Source organism: Centruroides sculpturatus, unplaced genomic scaffold (genome assembly GCF_000671375.1).
Source record: "Centruroides sculpturatus isolate CEXI.00-Female unplaced genomic scaffold, Cexi_2.0 scaffold35, whole genome shotgun sequence".
In the NCBI taxonomy this organism is placed as follows: Eukaryota; Metazoa; Arthropoda; class Arachnida; order Scorpiones; family Buthidae; genus Centruroides; species Centruroides sculpturatus.
The window spans coordinates 1,421,368-1,444,043 of NW_019384311.1; the positions used below are offsets into that span (position 1 = coordinate 1,421,368).

A 22,676-nucleotide genomic window follows, 5' to 3' on the forward strand; every position below is an offset into this window, starting at 1 on the left:
AAAACTAAACAACTACAGTTAAGACTGATTAAGTAATTGTGTTTTGCATAAATACAGTGAAATGTAAACAACAACAAAGTTTTTTACTTTTAAATATTTATCAATATCATTCCATATTCTAATATTAGTTTAATTAATGAATCTTGTTGGTATTTTAAAGTTACAACTTTACCACAATAATCTTTCTTATAAAAAAAAATATTCTATACTTCATAACCAGAATAACATTTTATACAACAAAAAACAAAGCATAAATTTCTAATCATTATGAACATTGACTAATGATATTTTGTATACTTAAATATGAAATGATCCAATTTTTTATAGTATTTTCACAATGTCATGAAAAAGAACATTGTTTATAATTTCAGTGTGAAAAATAGAATTAAATATTTGATAGATCATCTCAGCTTTTTAATTAAGTGATATTTAAAATTGTATCTATAAGGTTTTCATCTCAAAGAATACTTAAACTTATAATTTACAGAAACTTGAAATGTAGAAAAAATTAATCAATTTAAACATATGCAAAACTGCATTTCATTTTTCTTTTGGGCTATTATTTTGTCTTTTTGCTTGACTTATCAATAAAATTTGGACTTAGACACAAGTAATCTCATACAAAATTTAATGATTAAAGTCTATTAATTAATTGATGTTAAGTAATTAATATTAATTATTGTTATAAATATTATTCTTGAATTTAATATATAAATCTACATACCTTCTGTGCAAGTACAAACATATCCATTTTCGGATTGATTGATGTTGCAACTACCATTATTGCGACAGGGCTGGGAATCACAAAAGTTATGTTCAATTCTAGTTTCACATCGTAGTCCTGTATATTTTGGAGAACATATACATTTGGAATAATTTCCAAGTTTATCTTCACGACAAAAACCACCATTCTGACAAAAAGCGAAACTACACAATGGACCTAATAAAAAATAAATTTTAATTCATTTTAATTTTAATCAAATTTTAAATGCAATTTATTATATAAAACTATAAATTTTTAAAATTGAATTGAATACATTTTACAATTCAAATAACAACTGTAATAAAAAAAATTACAACTGGGTAATTTATCATTTTAAAAAATTGTTTGTGTAAAATTTTCATTAATCATAGTTTTACAAATATAATGTATTTTATCTGTTACTAGTCTGATTTCCAATCACGTCTTTCACACATTTATATAGTTCATAAAACAGTTCACAGTATTTGTTTTTAGCTTCTTTTAATATTAGTCTATTGTGACTATAATCTATTAACAGGTCTTATTATACTGATTTAACTTGTAAATGAAATTAGAGATTAAATCAATCTCTTGGTTCAAAAGAATAAACTTTTATTTGCACCTGTGTACAATATTTTCTTGTATTTCAGACTTTGTCCTTGTCAGCAAGTATTTTGTTTTTAGTTTTATTTTGTTTGGAAGTAACTCAGGCCAAACATATTATTTTAATAAGAATTTGTACATTTGAAATTCTTTCTTAAATTTCTATATTACAACAAGACATCAATTATTTATATTATAGGAAATAGCTGTTTAAAATGACAAGAAATCACATATCATGTAGTAATTTTATAGTCTTCTGCAAAAGAAAGTTTCTTTAAAATTTATTCATACTTTTAAAAGTGTGAGAATCTGAGGGATGATGATTTAAATTATTAAATTAAATAACAAATTTTTGATAGAAAAATTTATCTTTTTACAAAAATTATATGAAGTTGAAAAAGGAAATTCCTATTTTGATGTAGGAAAACAACTTAGTTCCTCCAAAAGCAATAATATATATATTTTGTATGAAAAGTGATAGGTTGCCTCTAAACATGCTCTTGCCCTTGTCTCTTTTCACCAATCTTCTACTCATGTATTCTTAACTGAGGAAGAATCTATGCTCCTGATTCTCCGACTTTCTCATGTGATGCCTGGAAATAGCATTAACAAAAAGAAAATTAAAAAGGGAAATACAGTAAACTCCCGATTATCCGGGCTAATGGTGGAGAGAGGTGGCATGGATAATCCAGAAACACGGCTAATCCGAACTATAATTATTTATTTCTAAAATACAACATGTAGATTCAATGTAAATTCACCTTTTTCAAATTTTTCAATTAACGTTAGTTTTTGTTTTATAGTAAGTACAACTTTCTTTCGATTATTAGGCATTTAAGGGTACTTATCTGAAAATTAAAAAAAAACATCTTATTTTACACAATTTTACACTAAAAGTATTTGTGGGAGAGTTATGTCAAATATTAAATTGTAATACGTATTATAACATGCAACTAAACGAAACTTTGTATAAATGTACTCGCTATTGTTTTCTCCTCCATCCAGCGTGAAAGAAGCAGCCTAACTAAAATCAGTCCAGCTGACTTCAGATACCCCCACCACCTGCTTCAAACATCTAAATACGAACATGTGCACACTTATAGGATGTGTAAACATGAAAGCGAGCAACTATTTAAAAAATACATACACATATAATTATTTTTTTAAAAATTAAATTGATGTACAGATAATCCGCAAACCGGATAATACGCACATGGATAATCGGGAGTTTACTGTATATAAAAATTTAAGATGCAGTTTAAAAAGTAAAATAAAACTAGAAAAATTTTAGAATGAGCGTGGGGTCATAGTCATCGATTAAATGCGATCAGAGTCTAAAAGATGTCAAATAGACCATCACTAGCAGACCTTTTCTGCCACCGACACGGAGTTCTATTTACATCTGGAGACAGGTGGGAGACCAATTAGAAAGCATGGAAGAAAAGTCTGTCCAATTAGCGATGGTTCGATCACTAAAAACTTATAAAAACTCCAACGTCAAGGACAGAAGGGGGCCTCCTCTAGTCTACCTGGGTGTTTGTTCACTCTCCGCTCATCATATGTCTGTTCATCTTTTTTGTGCTGTTTCTCCCGATTACGAACATTGAAGTGATGCCACCCCATAGCCCTACCAGCATTGGATTGGAACAAAAGGAAAGGAACTTCTGAAGACAACTCACAGAACTCTGAATTCCAGGATCTTGATAATTTTATGTAAGCATATTCGTCATAAATAAATGGTCTCTTTGTGAAATACTTGTCTCTTCCTGCCTCCTTAAAACTGCATATGAATTGACCTTAGTCTATCCCGACAGGAGGGAATAAAACCCCCTAATTGGTGAACTTACACTCACTTGTTCTCCTCCAAGACAAGACAAAATAACATGAATAAACTCATTACTCTCATTCCAAGAATTTCAACACTCAACATCAAGTAAATAGGTTCACTTGAGAGTTTACATAAATTTATATTTATGTAAACTCTCAAGTGAACCTATTTACTTGAGTTAACATAAATATAAATTTATGTAAACTCTCTTCACGAAAGGAACTAGATACAGTGGTACCTCAGGATACGAACGCCCCAGCATACGAAATTATCAGGATACGACATGAAATTCGAACATATTTTTGCTTTACGATACGAACAAAAACTCACCATACGACGTTACATTAGTTCGCAGAATCATTTTTTATTCACTTGTTTGCTTCGTCGTGGATGGATCTCGCTCGATAAAGGAAATCTTGAGGTATTATCAGAAAGTGACTGATTTTATTGAAAAGAAACATCCCAAAAAGGTTAACACTGGCCGTATTACTGCTCAGAGTAATGACATTTGCCTAAGTCATTTTAGAAACATTTTAAAAAGTAGGCAAAGCCTCTTTGGATAGATATTTTACCAAGCAACCTCTATCCAGTGAAAGTGCTGGTGGAAGTGAAGGAAAGAAAGCAAAAAAGCAGTGAATAAAAATTTAAAAAATATATATAAAACAACACTATTTTTTATAATCTTTTCTAAGTTATTTTTAAGTTATTGTTAACTTACGTTATGTAAGTTAAGTTTTAGTATCATTTCCCTTCTCCCTCTCTTCCGCCACCAGTTTACACCTCCATCGTCGTCTATCCTCAAAGTTAAAGTGCAAATAAAACTACTGTACATTTTTTAAATCAATTATTATTCTATTATGGTTATTTATACATTTACAAATACAAAACGCATTTTTCAGTGTTTTCCTTACTATATTTATTATTTTTAAATGTACTACTTAGCTTTAATTTGAATGTTTTTTTCGTGTTGGAACGAATTATTTGGTTTTACATGTAATCGTATGGGGAAAAATGATTCACCTTACGACATTTTCATGATACGATCTCAGTTTCGGAACGAATTAATTTCGTATCCTGAGGTACCACTGTAATAGGTTGACATTAGATCATATTCCAATAAGGATCGTTTATCATTAGAATCTTGTATTCTTTAATATGTTTATTTTTGTATAATTAGAATTTAATTCATTTGTGTAATAAGTCTGTTCTTCTGTGCTTAATAAAGATATCCTTTAATATTTATTGTATTTGATTCATTTTTGCTTAACTCTATCGTTGACTCACGTTACAAAATAAACCCTCCTTAAATTCCAGTAAAATTTTTACGTCTTTCTATTTGATAAGTTGGGTAAAATTATTTTGTGTCCTAACTTGTGAATTTAGACTTATATTTGTATCTTACTCTGCAGAACTGATTAAGTGATATCAGATCTTGACAATAATCTGAAAAAGTTGGAGTATTTGTGTATTCTTGACTTTTAACGATTAATTAACAACCATCAAACACTGAGACAGGGTCAACTGGAAACTCCTGTTCTCATAAAAGTAATTTCAAAAAATGTATATTTTAAAAAAGTCAACAATATGAAAATTCTCTTCAATCAAAACTTCATTTGATTTTTATTCTTGCCTTATTTTTTATACACCATTTAATCATCCTCATAATAAAACAAACAATGAAAATAAAATAATTTTGGAATGTACAGAACGTTAAATGCAAAATAAGAAATAAGTAGCAATGAATTTAAATTTAAGAAATGCTTCCAATACCAGTGTCCAGCATCTCAAAATTAAACTTTCATTACAGTGCATAATTTTCTTTAATTCATATAATCCTGAATTAAATTTAGAAAAGTTATCTACAAAATTTATAACAATGAATGAAATTCATAAACATATTCTTGCATTATCAACATAAAGTATCTTAATAAATTCTCAGTTAATAGAAAATATTTACCATCATCATATTCACAGTTTCCACCTTTATAACGTTGAGTACATTGGCAAGTATAACCTCTGTTGTCTTCAAGAGTATTAACACAAATGCCATTGTTTAGACAAGGTTCATTAAAACAAGCTGTTCCATATCCACCTATTAAAAAACAATAAATTAATATACCATTTAATGAAATATAATTTATTTCACTAAATGCATTAATCATGTTTTAGAAAATTATACAATAATCATAATTGTTTTAATCTATTTTTTCTTATTTTAGTTTCTTTAAGAGCAATTTATTTTTCTATATTTGAGCTCTAGATTTTTTCCTTTTGCATATAAAACACCTGATAATATTATATTTTAAAGATGAACATACATTTGTAACTGCATTGAAGGACAAATACAGAAAATGAGACAAGAATGAGAAAACAAAGATTTACTATTATAGCAGAGCAAGCTAAAAATCAAAATATAAAATGACTAAAAGATTAGATTTTAAAATTAGTAAAAGGACTATATGGTAGAAAAATAATGGGATAAGGGAAGATACTATATATTTCTGAGATGAAAATAACAATTACAGCCCTATTCCAGTATTAAAATTCCACTACAACCAATGATATTCTGTAGTACTGTGTGTAATATGTGAACTGAATCTTTCCAGTATTATGAATTTCTTTAAAGATCAATTGTGAAAAACTAAAAAGATTTACTAATAAAAGTGGAAAATAGGGGGGTGACTCTTTTTGGTATCTGAGGCACTGTCTGTTATAATGCAATTGTGCACTTTACTGTATTTTTAATCACAAATTTTAATTTAATCATATGAATTAATTCTTAGCACTTTCTTATAGTAAGTTCATTACCTCACTTTAATTATTTTTACTGTTCTTTTAGTTTTATTCAGTAACTAGCTTACCCGTCGCGCATTGCTGCGATCTCAGAAGAAAGGAAATTCAAGCAAACTCGTTATGATAAAATTCAATTTACATTTTATTATTTTTATTGAAACTTATTATTATTATTCATTTTCATCGGGAAAACATTTCAAAGTGTCGTTTCAATTCTATTTATTTATTGGAGTGTTTGTGGATACACGATATTTTTTGTTTTTCCGTCTGGTGCGTACACGAATAAATCAGGTTTTCCGACGCATGAGCCGGCCACATACAGTTGTCCATGCGAGAAGCACGGATTCTCCAAATTTAGCCCACACACTCGCTGCGATTGTCAGAAGTGCGATATTCCCCATTTTTATATATATTTTTAAATCCTTTATAATTTTCATTATTTAATTGCTCCTTCCTCTCTTCCTTGGCATGTTGTGAAATTTCTGATAGTTGGATAATAAACCGTTTTATTGTAATTTGTCTTTTTAAATTATTTTGAGTCGATATTAAAATTTGGAAAAGGGGGATCCCTAGATCGGTAAAATAGGCGAATTTCCTTCTACAACTTCGGTTGTTGTTCATGATACAGTTAAGGCTTTAACAAAGTTCGAGCGATTACGTAATTAGCAAAAAAAAGTTGAAATAAAGTGATTAAACAAACATTATTACAAATATCGTAAATAACAGTTCACAAATGCATATATAGAGATATTTTTTGAAGGGGGAAATGGTCTTCACAATTTGAAATTGATCGAACACACTGTGCGCAAATGCTTGTGTAAACGCACGCCATCTATCGTAGGATAAATGTACTATGCCAAAAACCTTCGCGGGAGTGTATTAAAAAACTTTCCGAAGTTTTATGGCAATTGTACTATGCCACAAACCTTCGCCGGAGTATATTAAACAACTTCCCAAAGTTTCACGGCAATCGGATAAACGGTGTGGTAATGCATGAAGGACATAAGACAGACACACAGACAGACATACATTCATTTTTATATATATAGATATCTTAATATAAAATGAATATATCATCATCACTACTATTATACTGACTTTATATATAAATAAACTCACAAAGACACCATAGCAGCAGTTTATTCATATATAGCAGGACTTCTTAAACTATGGGTCGTGACCCCATTTGGGGTCGCTTAGCGAAATCTTGGGATCGCAAGATTTTAATGCAAAATATGAAAAATAATTTGTGAGAGTTTGAAAATGGCATGCTTTGTGTCATAGGTTTCGTGGGTTGCGCTTTGTGTCACTTCTGGTGCAGCGAGACAACGATTCAACAACACTGTAGTGTGAACTAGTGTAGTGTATTCAGTTGTCTCTGTTCCATTGTAACATAAGAATGAACTGTGGTAGTACACCATTATTGTTTTTGCAAATTTGTATATATCTTTATTTTATATTCTTGGGGTCGCGACAAAAATCACAATCATAAATGGGGTCATAAATAAAAAAAAGTTTAAGAAGCCGATATATAGTATCATAATAATAATTTTATCACTATCTATTCTATATTTCTATATAATTCCTCATAGGAGCACTATACAAACTTATTAATTGCATACTGCTTAGAAACGTAACTTTTAATACCTTCATTAAGTGTTTATTTGTAAGGTAATTGAAGTTTATAATATTAAACATCATTCTAAACTATCAATAGATAAATATCATTTGTATGATTTAGGGTTTTTTGCAGTATTATCTAGGAAGGTTTGATTGAGGTTATTTGGATGGATTGAAAGGGAGTTAGAATTTTTTCCTTTAAGAAATAAAGAAAAAAGTTTATTAAATATCAATTTAATTATAATTATTAAATTTAATAAGAGATGGTACCTAACACCAACTTCTAATACCAAATTATTTAAAAATTAATTTATAATAACAGGAGTAAAGTAGCCCAATTTAATCTGGTAGTCATTTGGCATAACAGAAAAAAGTCTCTTCATATCCAAATTCTAATATTTTAAACTGTTTTTAGGTATACATTAGATGCAGGTAACAAGTTATGGCTGTATTAGAAAATGGAGTTCCTGTAATCTGGTCTTCATTTAAACTACCCATAACCTATTATAGCATAAAACAATACACATACACACACACATTTATAAATCATATTTATGTTTTGAACAGTCAACTAATAGTGCCATTACCCTATCTTATCATAAAATATTGGAGAACATAGGTGGACAAATTGCATATAAAGACAGAATGGATAGGCAATATATTAATGTGGATGGGTTTAGGATAAACTATTAAAATGAAACAATATACAAGAAACATTTTTGAACATCCAGATGTTTATTAAAAACCAAAAAATATTTCCAGTTATTATAATAGGATTTAAAAAAAATAAAGCAATCAAAAATAAATACAAAAGAAAAAATAAATAAAACTAGAAATAAAGCTCTATTGTTAACTTAAAGTATGTGAAAATGTATGAACATTACTAACAAAAAGCATGTATTACACTAAGAACATCAATACTGTGAATATTTACAGCTGTGATGAAATGTTCATATAATATAAAAATTTATTTCTTTATTTATTTTATTAAACAGCTATTTCCATGCTACAGAAATTGAATGTCTAGAACTGTAAAGATTTCTAACAAATATTTTTTCCCATCATAAATCATTTTAATAGCTCAAAAATTCTAATAGAACAAAATTATAATCTAAAATCTCATTTTCAGAGACATTTTGAAGTTTAACTTTGCCTAAAATAAAATTTCCTTTGCATTCAATAATACCTCTTTAGTAGCTTCCAAAAGCATCATGTACAGAATATATAACAATTAATATTCTGAGACAAGAATGACAGGTAACTCTAGTAACATGAAGTGTCATTTGATGATAATTTTTTCATTTTTATTGTAACAACATGCAAAGCCAACAAAAAAAAATGAATTTAAATATGAATCTAATGTTTTAAAACTTTAATATATTATCAGTCCATCTTTTCTGTGAAAATTTGAAATTCTGTGGACATTTTCAAGAGTTAGAAGCATTTTTAAAAATTTTTCATGAAAATGACATTTTATAACTAAATAAAGTGAATTTCTTTACATTTATATTTCATAAAAAGCAGTGATCAAAATCAAAAACCAACAGAAAAACTAACAGAGCTAACATTTTCACCTGTGTTAAACAGGCATTCTCAGGCTAAATGACCCCACAGCTGTTAAAGCAATAGAGGATTGCTGCACAAGTGTCAAGACGGGAGGTGACATAGGAGGGAGGGGAGAGGATAAAAGTTTACAATTTGTGGAATGTCTTCCACATGAGAAGGAATCTACACCGCAAAAGTTAATGACAGTATTTTTGGGCGGCCTTGTAAATTTTTACCGGTTCTCAATATCTGAGATTTTTTTTATGAGAGGAGCTATATATGAGGCATGCATGGTTGAAATGTACATCTATGTCAGGGTCAGAGGCAAAAGTGGCTAGAGCAGTGTTGGCTGACCATTTCAGGATGGAATTCTGATGCTCTTTGAGACAGGTGTTTAAAGGAGACATTGTAGCACCTATGTATTTCAAGTGGCAGCTGGTTCTGTGATCTGTAACCAAGATAGTGTATATGTCTGGTTGGAGGTGCATATCTGAGACCTTTAGCATTGCAGAAAGAGGTGAAAACTAAAAAGACTTCTCCAGAGGGCTAAACAAAAATTATTGTTCCTGGAAATTTCTTTGTACAGGGCAACTAAAAACATTAGCTCTATCACTTTTTCTGCTGGTTTTTAGTTTTGTTCACTGCTTTTACAAGTTTATCCAGTTGTGAGTGGTTGTTTTATATTTGTATTTCCTTCATGTTAAAATTTTCTATCATCATATTTTATAATTCATTTTACTTTAATACAAACATATACTGTGTAGAATAATCATTATTGACATAATTCCCTTCTATTAATAATTTGACAGAGCAATCATATAAATACTAAATCTAAAAATGAGAGATCATTCTGAACCAGAAGTTAAGACATAATTATCTCAACCAAAACAAGCACATAACAGCAAATCTTTTAGATGTATACTATTACATTTTTAAATAATTATAAGAAAAATTGTTTATCCTTATAAATAAATTTAAAGATTCTTTAATAACATTACACTATATTAGTAGAATGTTCTTTTGAGTGAGCAAAGAAAGTGAAATGATTTTCTGAAACAAAAACTTATTTCTTTTTAAACAGTTTTATTTATTAGACGAAAAAAAAGAGCACTCACGTCGGATGACAAATAAACCACACTATAAGACTTATTTATTATTAAAAATAGTATTTGTATATAGTTTTTGCTATTAACATTACCTTAAAGTTTGAATTCTTTAAATTCAAAATTCAGTATATTATTCTTTATATTACTGTGAATCATTTCAATAAAATGTTAAAAAAAAAAAGTATATCAGCAATAGTAAGTTTATCAGTAATTATTAAGTACAGTAGAATTCACTTATGTAATCACTTTCAGGTAATCATTTACCTTTACTGATAACAATTAGTGATATAAATATAATATACGTCTCTAATTAGTGGAAATGAAATTCTTGTTTTATTGATTGACATTAAAAGAATATATTAAATCAATGAGAAAATTGTATACCACAAAGATTTATTAATTATTACTATTAAATACATAATTCATTCAGTACTGTTTGCCTGTTATGACCTTTAACAATGGCTAGGCAATAACTGAAGAAAGAAATGCCAGCAATTTATATTACTGTATTGAGAGTTAACAACTAAAATGATTAATATTTAATACTTAAAAGCAGTGTGGCTGAGAGTGATGATTTCACATTATCAGCCACATACTGAGGCTGATAGAAGACAACTTAAAATATCTTTTTATTGAAAGATAAAAATAATAAGAAAATTACAATAATTAGTTTTTATAACATATTTTAATTTACAAATTTTGGGATCTGTTAATTTTGATAACATTAAATGATTGATAACAAAATTTCTGATTGTAATACTTGTAAGTGGAGTCTATTGTATTTACATATATTTAAAATGCCAGAAAATGGAATTTTTTAAAAATCTCTCATTGATACTGTTGGAATATTACTAATTTAGTTTTCTCTGAATAATCTTCATATATATTTTTCATTTAAGTAATCTTTGAAAAATAAATCTATACCTTAACAGAACTTAACTGCTAATAACTGCATTATGGCTGTTGACAAAAGCCTTAATGGCCTCTGTCAAGTTTCAGAAATATTTCATTCTTTAATCTATCTCTGATGACAAACTTCCTATTACAAACTGATGTCTACAATGGATAAAACTGAGACCAATGATACAGTATGACTTCATTGAAAAGTAAAGTTAAAAGCCTCATAAGTCTATTTTTATTTTCGTAGAATATAATATTCTGCTTAAAATAATGTTTTTATTTTAATATTCTAATCTTTCAAATTTTAAATCATTTTTAATTATATACATATTTGATCTCAAATAATTATAAAATCAGGAATGATGTCAGATTCTTGTAGTTAGATATCAGTTTGACTAAAACAATTATAAACAGAATCACTAAAAATGTTCATATTGATTTAATCAAATAATTTTATATCTGATATGCAATCAGATATTAAAATAATTATTTCCTTTGCTTATGCATTTAATTACATTTAATATAAAATATTTAGTAGTAATTCAAACACAAATTATTATCGTATTTATTTTCAGGCACTTGGCAATTTTTATCATCAAGTTTTTATTTAGCTGATACGTGTTGATATTACACACGTTTCGGACATTTATTGCCCCTCTTCAGCCAACTAAAAACAAAAGTTTAACACTATAAAATTACAAATAGCAAAGATATTAGGTATTGTTTTTCTAAAAACATACCTTTTTAATTTACGAGTTATCAAGATATTAAAAACCACAGGTTTCATCGCTTATGCTTACTGGTTGTTATGGAATTACAAAAATTTCTTGGATCTTAACACACTTTAATCTAAGAAAACATACGGTTTATACGGTTTTCATACGGTTTTCTTAGATTAAAGTGTGTTAAGAGCCAAGAAATTTTTGTAATTCCATAACAACCAGTAAGCATAAGCGATGAAACCTGTGGTTTTTAATATCTTGATAACTTGTAAATTAAAAAGGTATGTTTTTAGAAAAACAATACCTAATATCTTTGTTATTTGTAATTTTATAGTGTTAAACTTTTGTGTTTAGTTGGCTGAAGAGGGGCAATAAATGCCCGAAACGTGTGTAATATCAACACGTATCAACTAAATAAAAACTTGATGATAAAAATTGCAAAGTGCCTGAAAATAAATACGATAATAATTTGTGTTTGAATTACTACTAATAACTACTAGCACGGTTTCAAAGTACCAGAATAAAATATTTCTAAAAGTTCTAAATTCTAAAGAGCAAAAAATTAAAAATCAACTGCTCTTTTTTAATGAGGTATTCTAATAGATTAAAAATACCAATTTGCAATACAAATGAAACTTTAATTGTTAAACTTTTTCTTATATGTTTATTAAAATTGCACCATGATTCTAAACTGCATCATGTAAATTGATTATACTAAGTTTGTCACAAAAGCTATAGACCTTAACTTTTAAGTTTATCATCTTATATAACTATTAGTAAAGGGACAATTAATTGGAAATGATATGAAGAATTGAAAGAATTAAACATTTTTCAGCAATCAAAATTAATATAAGAATCAAGAGAAATTTATCTTGATTTTCAATTCTTAAAACAATTCTTTAACATTTATTAAAACTGATATTTTGTTTTAGGAAATAAATTAAAATTATTTAAATTATGACTATTAAAAATCATATTTTTATATTGTAAAGTTTCATTTTGCTCTTTAATTTAAAAGTAAAGAATAAAATTATTTCACATTGCCAGCTGAGACATTATGCAAAATTAAACAAATGCATCCTATGATGCATGTGATATGAAAACCTGAAAGTGTGGTAAGAAATATCAATAACACAAACTATCAGAACTAACAATTAACCAGCATTGTCAGTTTTGGCAATTTTAAAGATTTTTTTGACACATGGAAAAATTGTGAAATGCCAAATCCTATTTAGGATTATATTTCATCTGAATTAAACTCTCCATTAACATACTGCCAGCAATAATAACAAGTAAAACAGCAAAACCGTATTTGGGACAAGACTATGTCTCAGAGATGGAATCACTTTGATGCTCAAGGCAGGTCTCGTTCTCATTCTCCTATCTTCTTTGATATCGCTGCTTTTGGGCGCGATCGTTCAAACTTCGCCAGCCACGACCACGAGGTCGTCCACCATGCATTTTCGATGAAATTAANCCAAAGCTTCATGGCAATTGTACTATGCCACAAACCTTCGCCGGAGTATATTAAACAACTTCCCAAAGTTTCACGGCAATCGGATAAACGGTGTGGTAATGCATGAAGGACATAAGACAGACACACAGACAGACATACATTCATTTTTATATATATAGATATCTTAATATAAAATGAATATATCATCATCACTACTATTATACTGACTTTATATATAAATAAACTCACAAAGACACCATAGCAGCAGTTTATTCATATATAGCAGGACTTCTTAAACTATGGGTCGTGACCCCATTTGGGGTCGCTTAGCGAAATCTTGGGATCGCAAGATTTTAATGCAAAATATGAAAAATAATTTGTGAGAGTTTGAAAATGGCATGCTTTGTGTCATAGGTTTCGTGGGTTGCGCTTTGTGTCACTTCTGGTGCAGCGAGACAACGATTCAACAACACTGTAGTGTGAACTAGTGTAGTGTATTCAGTTGTCTCTGTTCCATTGTAACATAAGAATGAACTGTGGTAGTACACCATTATTGTTTTTGCAAATTTGTATATATCTTTATTTTATATTCTTGGGGTCGCGACAAAAATCACAATCATAAATGGGGTCATAAATAAAAAAAAGTTTAAGAAGCCGATATATAGTATCATAATAATAATTTTATCACTATCTATTCTATATTTCTATATAATTCCTCATAGGAGCACTATACAAACTTATTAATTGCATACTGCTTAGAAACGTAACTTTTAATACCTTCATTAAGTGTTTATTTGTAAGGTAATTGAAGTTTATAATATTAAACATCATTCTAAACTATCAATAGATAAATATCATTTGTATGATTTAGGGTTTTTTGCAGTATTATCTAGGAAGGTTTGATTGAGGTTATTTGGATGGATTGAAAGGGAGTTAGAATTTTTTCCTTTAAGAAATAAAGAAAAAAGTTTATTAAATATCAATTTAATTATAATTATTAAATTTAATAAGAGATGGTACCTAACACCAACTTCTAATACCAAATTATTTAAAAATTAATTTATAATAACAGGAGTAAAGTAGCCCAATTTAATCTGGTAGTCATTTGGCATAACAGAAAAAAGTCTCTTCATATCCAAATTCTAATATTTTAAACTGTTTTTAGGTATACATTAGATGCAGGTAACAAGTTATGGCTGTATTAGAAAATGGAGTTCCTGTAATCTGGTCTTCATTTAAACTACCCATAACCTATTATAGCATAAAACAATACACATACACACACACATTTATAAATCATATTTATGTTTTGAACAGTCAACTAATAGTGCCATTACCCTATCTTATCATAAAATATTGGAGAACATAGGTGGACAAATTGCATATAAAGACAGAATGGATAGGCAATATATTAATGTGGATGGGTTTAGGATAAACTATTAAAATGAAACAATATACAAGAAACATTTTTGAACATCCAGATGTTTATTAAAAACCAAAAAATATTTCCAGTTATTATAATAGGATTTAAAAAAAATAAAGCAATCAAAAATAAATACAAAAGAAAAAATAAATAAAACTAGAAATAAAGCTCTATTGTTAACTTAAAGTATGTGAAAATGTATGAACATTACTAACAAAAAGCATGTATTACACTAAGAACATCAATACTGTGAATATTTACAGCTGTGATGAAATGTTCATATAATATAAAAATTTATTTCTTTATTTATTTTATTAAACAGCTATTTCCATGCTACAGAAATTGAATGTCTAGAACTGTAAAGATTTCTAACAAATATTTTTTCCCATCATAAATCATTTTAATAGCTCAAAAATTCTAATAGAACAAAATTATAATCTAAAATCTCATTTTCAGAGACATTTTGAAGTTTAACTTTGCCTAAAATAAAATTTCCTTTGCATTCAATAATACCTCTTTAGTAGCTTCCAAAAGCATCATGTACAGAATATATAACAATTAATATTCTGAGACAAGAATGACAGGTAACTCTAGTAACATGAAGTGTCATTTGATGATAATTTTTTCATTTTTATTGTAACAACATGCAAAGCCAACAAAAAAAAATGAATTTAAATATGAATCTAATGTTTTAAAACTTTAATATATTATCAGTCCATCTTTTCTGTGAAAATTTGAAATTCTGTGGACATTTTCAAGAGTTAGAAGCATTTTTAAAAATTTTTCATGAAAATGACATTTTATAACTAAATAAAGTGAATTTCTTTACATTTATATTTCATAAAAAGCAGTGATCAAAATCAAAAACCAACAGAAAAACTAACAGAGCTAACATTTTCACCTGTGTTAAACAGGCATTCTCAGGCTAAATGACCCCACAGCTGTTAAAGCAATAGAGGATTGCTGCACAAGTGTCAAGACGGGAGGTGACATAGGAGGGAGGGGAGAGGATAAAAGTTTACAATTTGTGGAATGTCTTCCACATGAGAAGGAATCTACACCGCAAAAGTTAATGACAGTATTTTTGGGCGGCCTTGTAAATTTTTACCGGTTCTCAATATCTGAGATTTTTTTTATGAGAGGAGCTATATATGAGGCATGCATGGTTGAAATGTACATCTATGTCAGGGTCAGAGGCAAAAGTGGCTAGAGCAGTGTTGGCTGACCATTTCAGGATGGAATTCTGATGCTCTTTGAGACAGGTGTTTAAAGGAGACATTGTAGCACCTATGTATTTCAAGTGGCAGCTGGTTCTGTGATCTGTAACCAAGATAGTGTATATGTCTGGTTGGAGGTGCATATCTGAGACCTTTAGCATTGCAGAAAGAGGTGAAAACTAAAAAGACTTCTCCAGAGGGCTAAACAAAAATTATTGTTCCTGGAAATTTCTTTGTACAGGGCAACTAAAAACATTAGCTCTATCACTTTTTCTGCTGGTTTTTAGTTTTGTTCACTGCTTTTACAAGTTTATCCAGTTGTGAGTGGTTGTTTTATATTTGTATTTCCTTCATGTTAAAATTTTCTATCATCATATTTTATAATTCATTTTACTTTAATACAAACATATACTGTGTAGAATAATCATTATTGACATAATTCCCTTCTATTAATAATTTGACAGAGCAATCATATAAATACTAAATCTAAAAATGAGAGATCATTCTGAACCAGAAGTTAAGACATAATTATCTCAACCAAAACAAGCACATAACAGCAAATCTTTTAGATGTATACTATTACATTTTTAAATAATTATAAGAAAAATTGTTTATCCTTATAAATAAATTTAAAGATTCTTTAATAACATTACACTATATTAGTAGAATGTTCTTTTGAGTGAGCAAAGAAAGTGAAATGATTTTCTGAAACAAAAACTTATTTCTTTTTAAACAGTTTTATTTATTAGACGAAAAAAAAGAGCACTCACGTCGGATGACAAATAAACCACACTATAAGACTTATTTATTATTAAAAATAGTATTTGTATATAGTTTTTGCTATTAACATTACCTTAAAGTTTGAATTCTTTAAATTCAAAATTCAGTATATTATTCTTTATATTACTGTGAATCATTTCAATAAAATGTTAAAAAAAAAAAGTATATCAGCAATAGTAAGTTTATCAGTAATTATTAAGTACAGTAGAATTCACTTATGTAATCACTTTCAGGTAATCATTTACCTTTACTGATAACAATTAGTGATATAAATATAATATACGTCTCTAATTAGTGGAAATGAAATTCTTGTTTTATTGATTGACATTAAAAGAATATATTAAATCAATGAGAAAATTGTATACCACAAAGATTTATTAATTATTACTATTAAATACATAATTCATTCAGTACTGTTTGCCTGTTATGACCTTTAACAATGGCTAGGCAATAACTGAAGAAAGAAATGCCAGCAATTTATATTACTGTATTGAGAGTTAACAACTAAAATGATTAATATTTAATACTTAAAAGCAGTGTGGCTGAGAGTGATGATTTCACATTATCAGCCACATACTGAGGCTGATAGAAGACAACTTAAAATATCTTTTTATTGAAAGATAAAAATAATAAGAAAATTACAATAATTAGTTTTTATAACATATTTTAATTTACAAATTTTGGGATCTGTTAATTTTGATAACATTAAATGATTGATAACAAAATTTCTGATTGTAATACTTGTAAGTGGAGTCTATTGTATTTACATATATTTAAAATGCCAGAAAATGGAATTTTTTAAAAATCTCTCATTGATACTGTTGGAATATTACTAATTTAGTTTTCTCTGAATAATCTTCATATATATTTTTCATTTAAGTAATCTTTGAAAAATAAATCTATACCTTAACAGAACTTAACTGCTAATAACTGCATTATGGCTGTTGACAAAAGCCTTAATGGCCTCTGTCAAGTTTCAGAAATATTTCATTCTTTAATCTATCTCTGATGACAAACTTCCTATTACAAACTGATGTCTACAATGGATAAAACTGAGACCAATGATACAGTATGACTTCATTGAAAAGTAAAGTTAAAAGCCTCATAAGTCTATTTTTATTTTCGTAGAATATAATATTCTGCTTAAAATAATGTTTTTATTTTAATATTCTAATCTTTCAAATTTTAAATCATTTTTAATTATATACATATTTGATCTCAAATAATTATAAAATCAGGAATGATGTCAGATTCTTGTAGTTAGATATCAGTTTGACTAAAACAATTATAAACAGAATCACTAAAAATGTTCATATTGATTTAATCAAATAATTTTATATCTGATATGCAATCAGATATTAAAATAATTATTTCCTTTGCTTATGCATTTAATTACATTTAATATAAAATATTTAGTAGTAATTCAAACACAAATTATTATCGTATTTATTTTCAGGCACTTGGCAATTTTTATCATCAAGTTTTTATTTAGCTGATACGTGTTGATATTACACACGTTTCGGACATTTATTGCCCCTCTTCAGCCAACTAAAAACAAAAGTTTAACACTATAAAATTACAAATAGCAAAGATATTAGGTATTGTTTTTCTAAAAACATACCTTTTTAATTTACGAGTTATCAAGATATTAAAAACCACAGGTTTCATCGCTTATGCTTACTGGTTGTTATGGAATTACAAAAATTTCTTGGCTCTTAACACACTTTAATCTAAGAAAACATACGGAAATTTTTTACAAATAAGCCTTAAAATGTCAGCTATCAANTTTTCTTAGATTAAAGTGTGTTAAGAGCCAAGAAATTTTTGTAATTCCATAACAACCAGTAAGCATAAGCGATGAAACCTGTGGTTTTTAATATCTTGATAACTTGTAAATTAAAAAGGTATGTTTTTAGAAAAACAATACCTAATATCTTTGTTATTTGTAATTTTATAGTGTTAAACTTTTGTGTTTAGTTGGCTGAAGAGGGGCAATAAATGCCCGAAACGTGTGTAATATCAACACGTATCAACTAAATAAAAACTTGATGATAAAAATTGCAAAGTGCCTGAAAATAAATACGATAATAATTTGTGTTTGAATTACTACTAATAACTACTAGCACGGTTTCAAAGTACCAGAATAAAATATTTCTAAAAGTTCTAAATTCTAAAGAGCAAAAAATTAAAAATCAACTGCTCTTTTTTAATGAGGTATTCTAATAGATTAAAAATACCAATTTGCAATACAAATGAAACTTTAATTGTTAAACTTTTTCTTATATGTTTATTAAAATTGCACCATGATTCTAAACTGCATCATGTAAATTGATTATACTAAGTTTGTCACAAAAGCTATAGACCTTAACTTTTAAGTTTATCATCTTATATAACTATTAGTAAAGGGACAATTAATTGGAAATGATATGAAGAATTGAAAGAATTAAACATTTTTCAGCAATCAAAATTAATATAAGAATCAAGAGAAATTTATCTTGATTTTCAATTCTTAAAACAATTCTTTAACATTTATTAAAACTGATATTTTGTTTTAGGAAATAAATTAAAATTATTTAAATTATGACTATTAAAAATCATATTTTTATATTGTAAAGTTTCATTTTGCTCTTTAATTTAAAAGTAAAGAATAAAATTATTTCACATTGCCAGCTGAGACATTATGCAAAATTAAACAAATGCATCCTATGATGCATGTGATATGAAAACCTGAAAGTGTGGTAAGAAATATCAATAACACAAACTATCAGAACTAACAATTAACCAGCATTGTCAGTTTTGGCAATTTTAAAGATTTTTTTGACACATGGAAAAATTGTGAAATGCCAAATCCTATTTAGGATTATATTTCATCTGAATTAAACTCTCCATTAACATACTGCCAGCAATAATAACAAGTAAAACAGCAAAACCGTATTTGGGACAAGACTATGTCTCAGAGATGGAATCACTTTGATGCTCAAGGCAGGTCTCGTTCTCATTCTCCTATCTTCTTTGATATCGCTGCTTTTGGGCGCGATCGTTCAAACTTCGCCAGCCACGACCATGAGATCGTCCACGATGCATCTTCGATGAAATTAACCTATCTAATTTCAAAATTTCTCTCCGTTGCATGTCGGCCCGGGTTGAATTTTTGTCGATGCGTAACGAAAAGTTCCCGTTTTTGAAAAAAAATAATCATGGCTATTGTATTGTCCAAAATTATTTTTTTATTTTGCATAAACAATATACAGTTTAATCCGATTATAACATCATCGAACGTAACGACAACCCTAATATAACGTCAAATTTTTATTGGTCCCATGATTTTACTGTACTAGATAATGTTAAAAAAAAACCATTTGTAATGACATAAAGCCGTTTTAACGTCATATTTGAAGCACTCCCAAATTTACAAAATTAGATTACAAATTTTATTTAACATAGAAGAAACTGTGTTCAGTTCTAAGGTCAGAGTTCACTTCTTAGAATGACTGTGGGTGGTACTCTCCCCTACCTGACTTCGGTGGGGTGAGGTGGCTGTTTTGCCTGTTTGTAGAGGAGGGTCGCTATTTTGTATTTTATTTTTACTCAATTCTCGGTCCCCTGACTACCTATGAGTCTGGACTTTTTTATGCGCAAATGATTTGGGCACCTAATACTCTGTGCCAAATATCAACTCTCAACATGTACTCCTTCATACCTCTATGCTGGTAAGAACATCGGGCAGTATGATTTTATAAACAAGACAGTTTTTTCAACAATTAGAAACACTCAAACTGCTGTTTAAATTTTACTATTGAAGTGCTTTTACTAAGTTTAGTGTATTTAATTCTCCACTTCTTCACTATGTAATAATTCAACTTGTAGCATTTCAGGGTAAAAAATGGTAATGTGTTTAGCACATTACCATTGCCAGATCTAAGATTATATCTGACTATGTTTATGAAAAGAATTGGAATCAGAATAGAGATTTTTTAGTGGAATTGTTAGAAATTTTAGTATTATCCCATCCCTAATAACTATAATATATTCTAGATATCAAGTAATATCTCAAAATGGATAAATTAATATTAATGCATTCTTTGAATCTCACAACATTTTTTTTTTTTTTTTGAGTTATCAAATGGTATAAACATTGATAGCAATTAAAGCATTTAAAATTGATGATGATAGTAGAACCTGACTTTGTTGAGGCTCAGAATAAAATATAATATGATGTCATATGTTATACACTAGTTAAATTAAATCGGACAAAATGAAAACATTAAATTACAGCAAATATTTTTAACCTTATTCAAAAGGCCATCAGGCTAGAATATTTGGCATCTTAAGAACATTTAAGAACTTGGAATGTATTATATATGGGAGACATAATACATTGTTTGTAAATGTGTTTGAAAGTTCTTAAGACTCTAAATGATGGCCTGATTCAAAAAGATTCTAGCCTGATGATGACCTTTGAAAAAAGTCTAAAACATTAGCAATTAAAAATACTAATGCTGGAATATAAAGTTTTTGTTTTGTTAGAAACATTAGCATACTAAGACGACAAGAAATCTACTTTGTCAATCTTAATATAAATGACATTATTTCTGTTTAGTACCTTTTTTTATATTTTTGAACATTTCAGTTTAATACAGCTGATGTATAATTAGATTTTTGAAATTTCAATAACTAGTCTATATATTTCCTTAATAAAATAAAACCTTCTTCATATATCATTTTACACAAATATAATTAAAACAGGATAAAACAAGATAAATTTATAATATAAATTAAATGAGAAATAAAATAAATAATACTTACTACAATCTTCTTTATCAGGTAAAGGACATATATCCCATTGAACAAGATTTCCATTTGTGGAAGAATTCAATAAAATATTTATTCCTTGTAATATACAGCCAGAGAAATTGTATCCAACATATAAATTTGGAATATCGTCTTTTAAATTAATTTTAAATATATTACTATGATAAGTATTATTAGCAACAATGTATGACTCAAAATCTATATATAAAGTTAATGTTCCTACATTATGAATTAAATCCACATTATGCCAATGATTATTATTTAGTTTAGTTCCACCAAAAATAGTTTGTTCTTGACCATTTATTTTCCACTTGAATTCTATTTGGCCTGACTCCTTAAGGTCAAGAGATAAAAAGTCTCCATTTTTGCCTTTTTGATAGAGCAACAGACCAGAGGAACATGTTCGGAAACTAAATGATGTCCTTTCTTGAAGAGATATAGTATTATTTAAAATAACAGGTGAATATCCATTTAAATATCCTTGCTGTTTCTCAGAACCAGAAATAAAACAAATAAAAACAAAATATATAGCTGATAATCTTCTCAACATATTTCTGTAAAAAAGAAAATAATAATAATTATACTTCATTAATTATTTATATAAAAAACATTTAAAAATTTTGAAATTATAGTTTAATACAAAACAATAAATTTTAATAGCTGCACAGTATTTTGACAACACTTTTGCACAAAACTGTACACTGTATAAAAATATAAGTTAAATTTATAATCATATATTAAGTATTGATAAATCAGGTAATAAATTTCTGTTATACTTCTTTCATTGTAGTGATTTGTAATTTCTTCAGTATAAAAATTAGAATTCAATTGCAATAGTTCAAAAAGCAAAAACATTTGAATGTTATGACATACTTAGTATATTGTAATATTCAAATAATTCAATAATCACCAATAATCCAATAACAAATGCCATAATTAATGAATAATGAAATATTTATGTATAATAACTATGGTATTATATATATAAAAAATATTTCACAAATTGTAAAAAAAAAAACAAGTTATAACAAAATATAAAATTATAATGTACTCATTCCATGCTTTATGGACTTTTGGTTTAATGGTTATTTGTGCTTCCCTTTTGATCTTTGGACTACAACTTAAGTCA

The 22,676-nt window shown here is 27.8% G+C and overlaps 1 protein-coding gene across 1 annotated transcript in view; it reads right to left on the reverse strand.

Annotated features, from left to right (window-relative positions):
- LOC111621806 (protein crumbs-like) overlaps positions 1 to 22,344 on the reverse strand; it is a 68,579-nt gene extending 46,235 nt beyond the window's left edge. Inside the window, exons 1-4 of the mRNA XM_023364056.1 lie at positions 22,324 to 22,344; positions 21,542 to 22,101; positions 5,131 to 5,265; positions 725 to 940 (exon numbers count right to left, since the gene is read on the reverse strand). Coding sequence (XP_023219824.1) covers positions 725 to 940; positions 5,131 to 5,265; positions 21,542 to 22,097 — 907 coding nt within the window. The 5' untranslated portion in view covers positions 22,098 to 22,101; positions 22,324 to 22,344. The remainder of the gene's footprint in view (positions 1 to 724; positions 941 to 5,130; positions 5,266 to 21,541; positions 22,102 to 22,323) is intronic.
- Between the last annotated feature and the right edge of the window lie 332 nt (positions 22,345 to 22,676).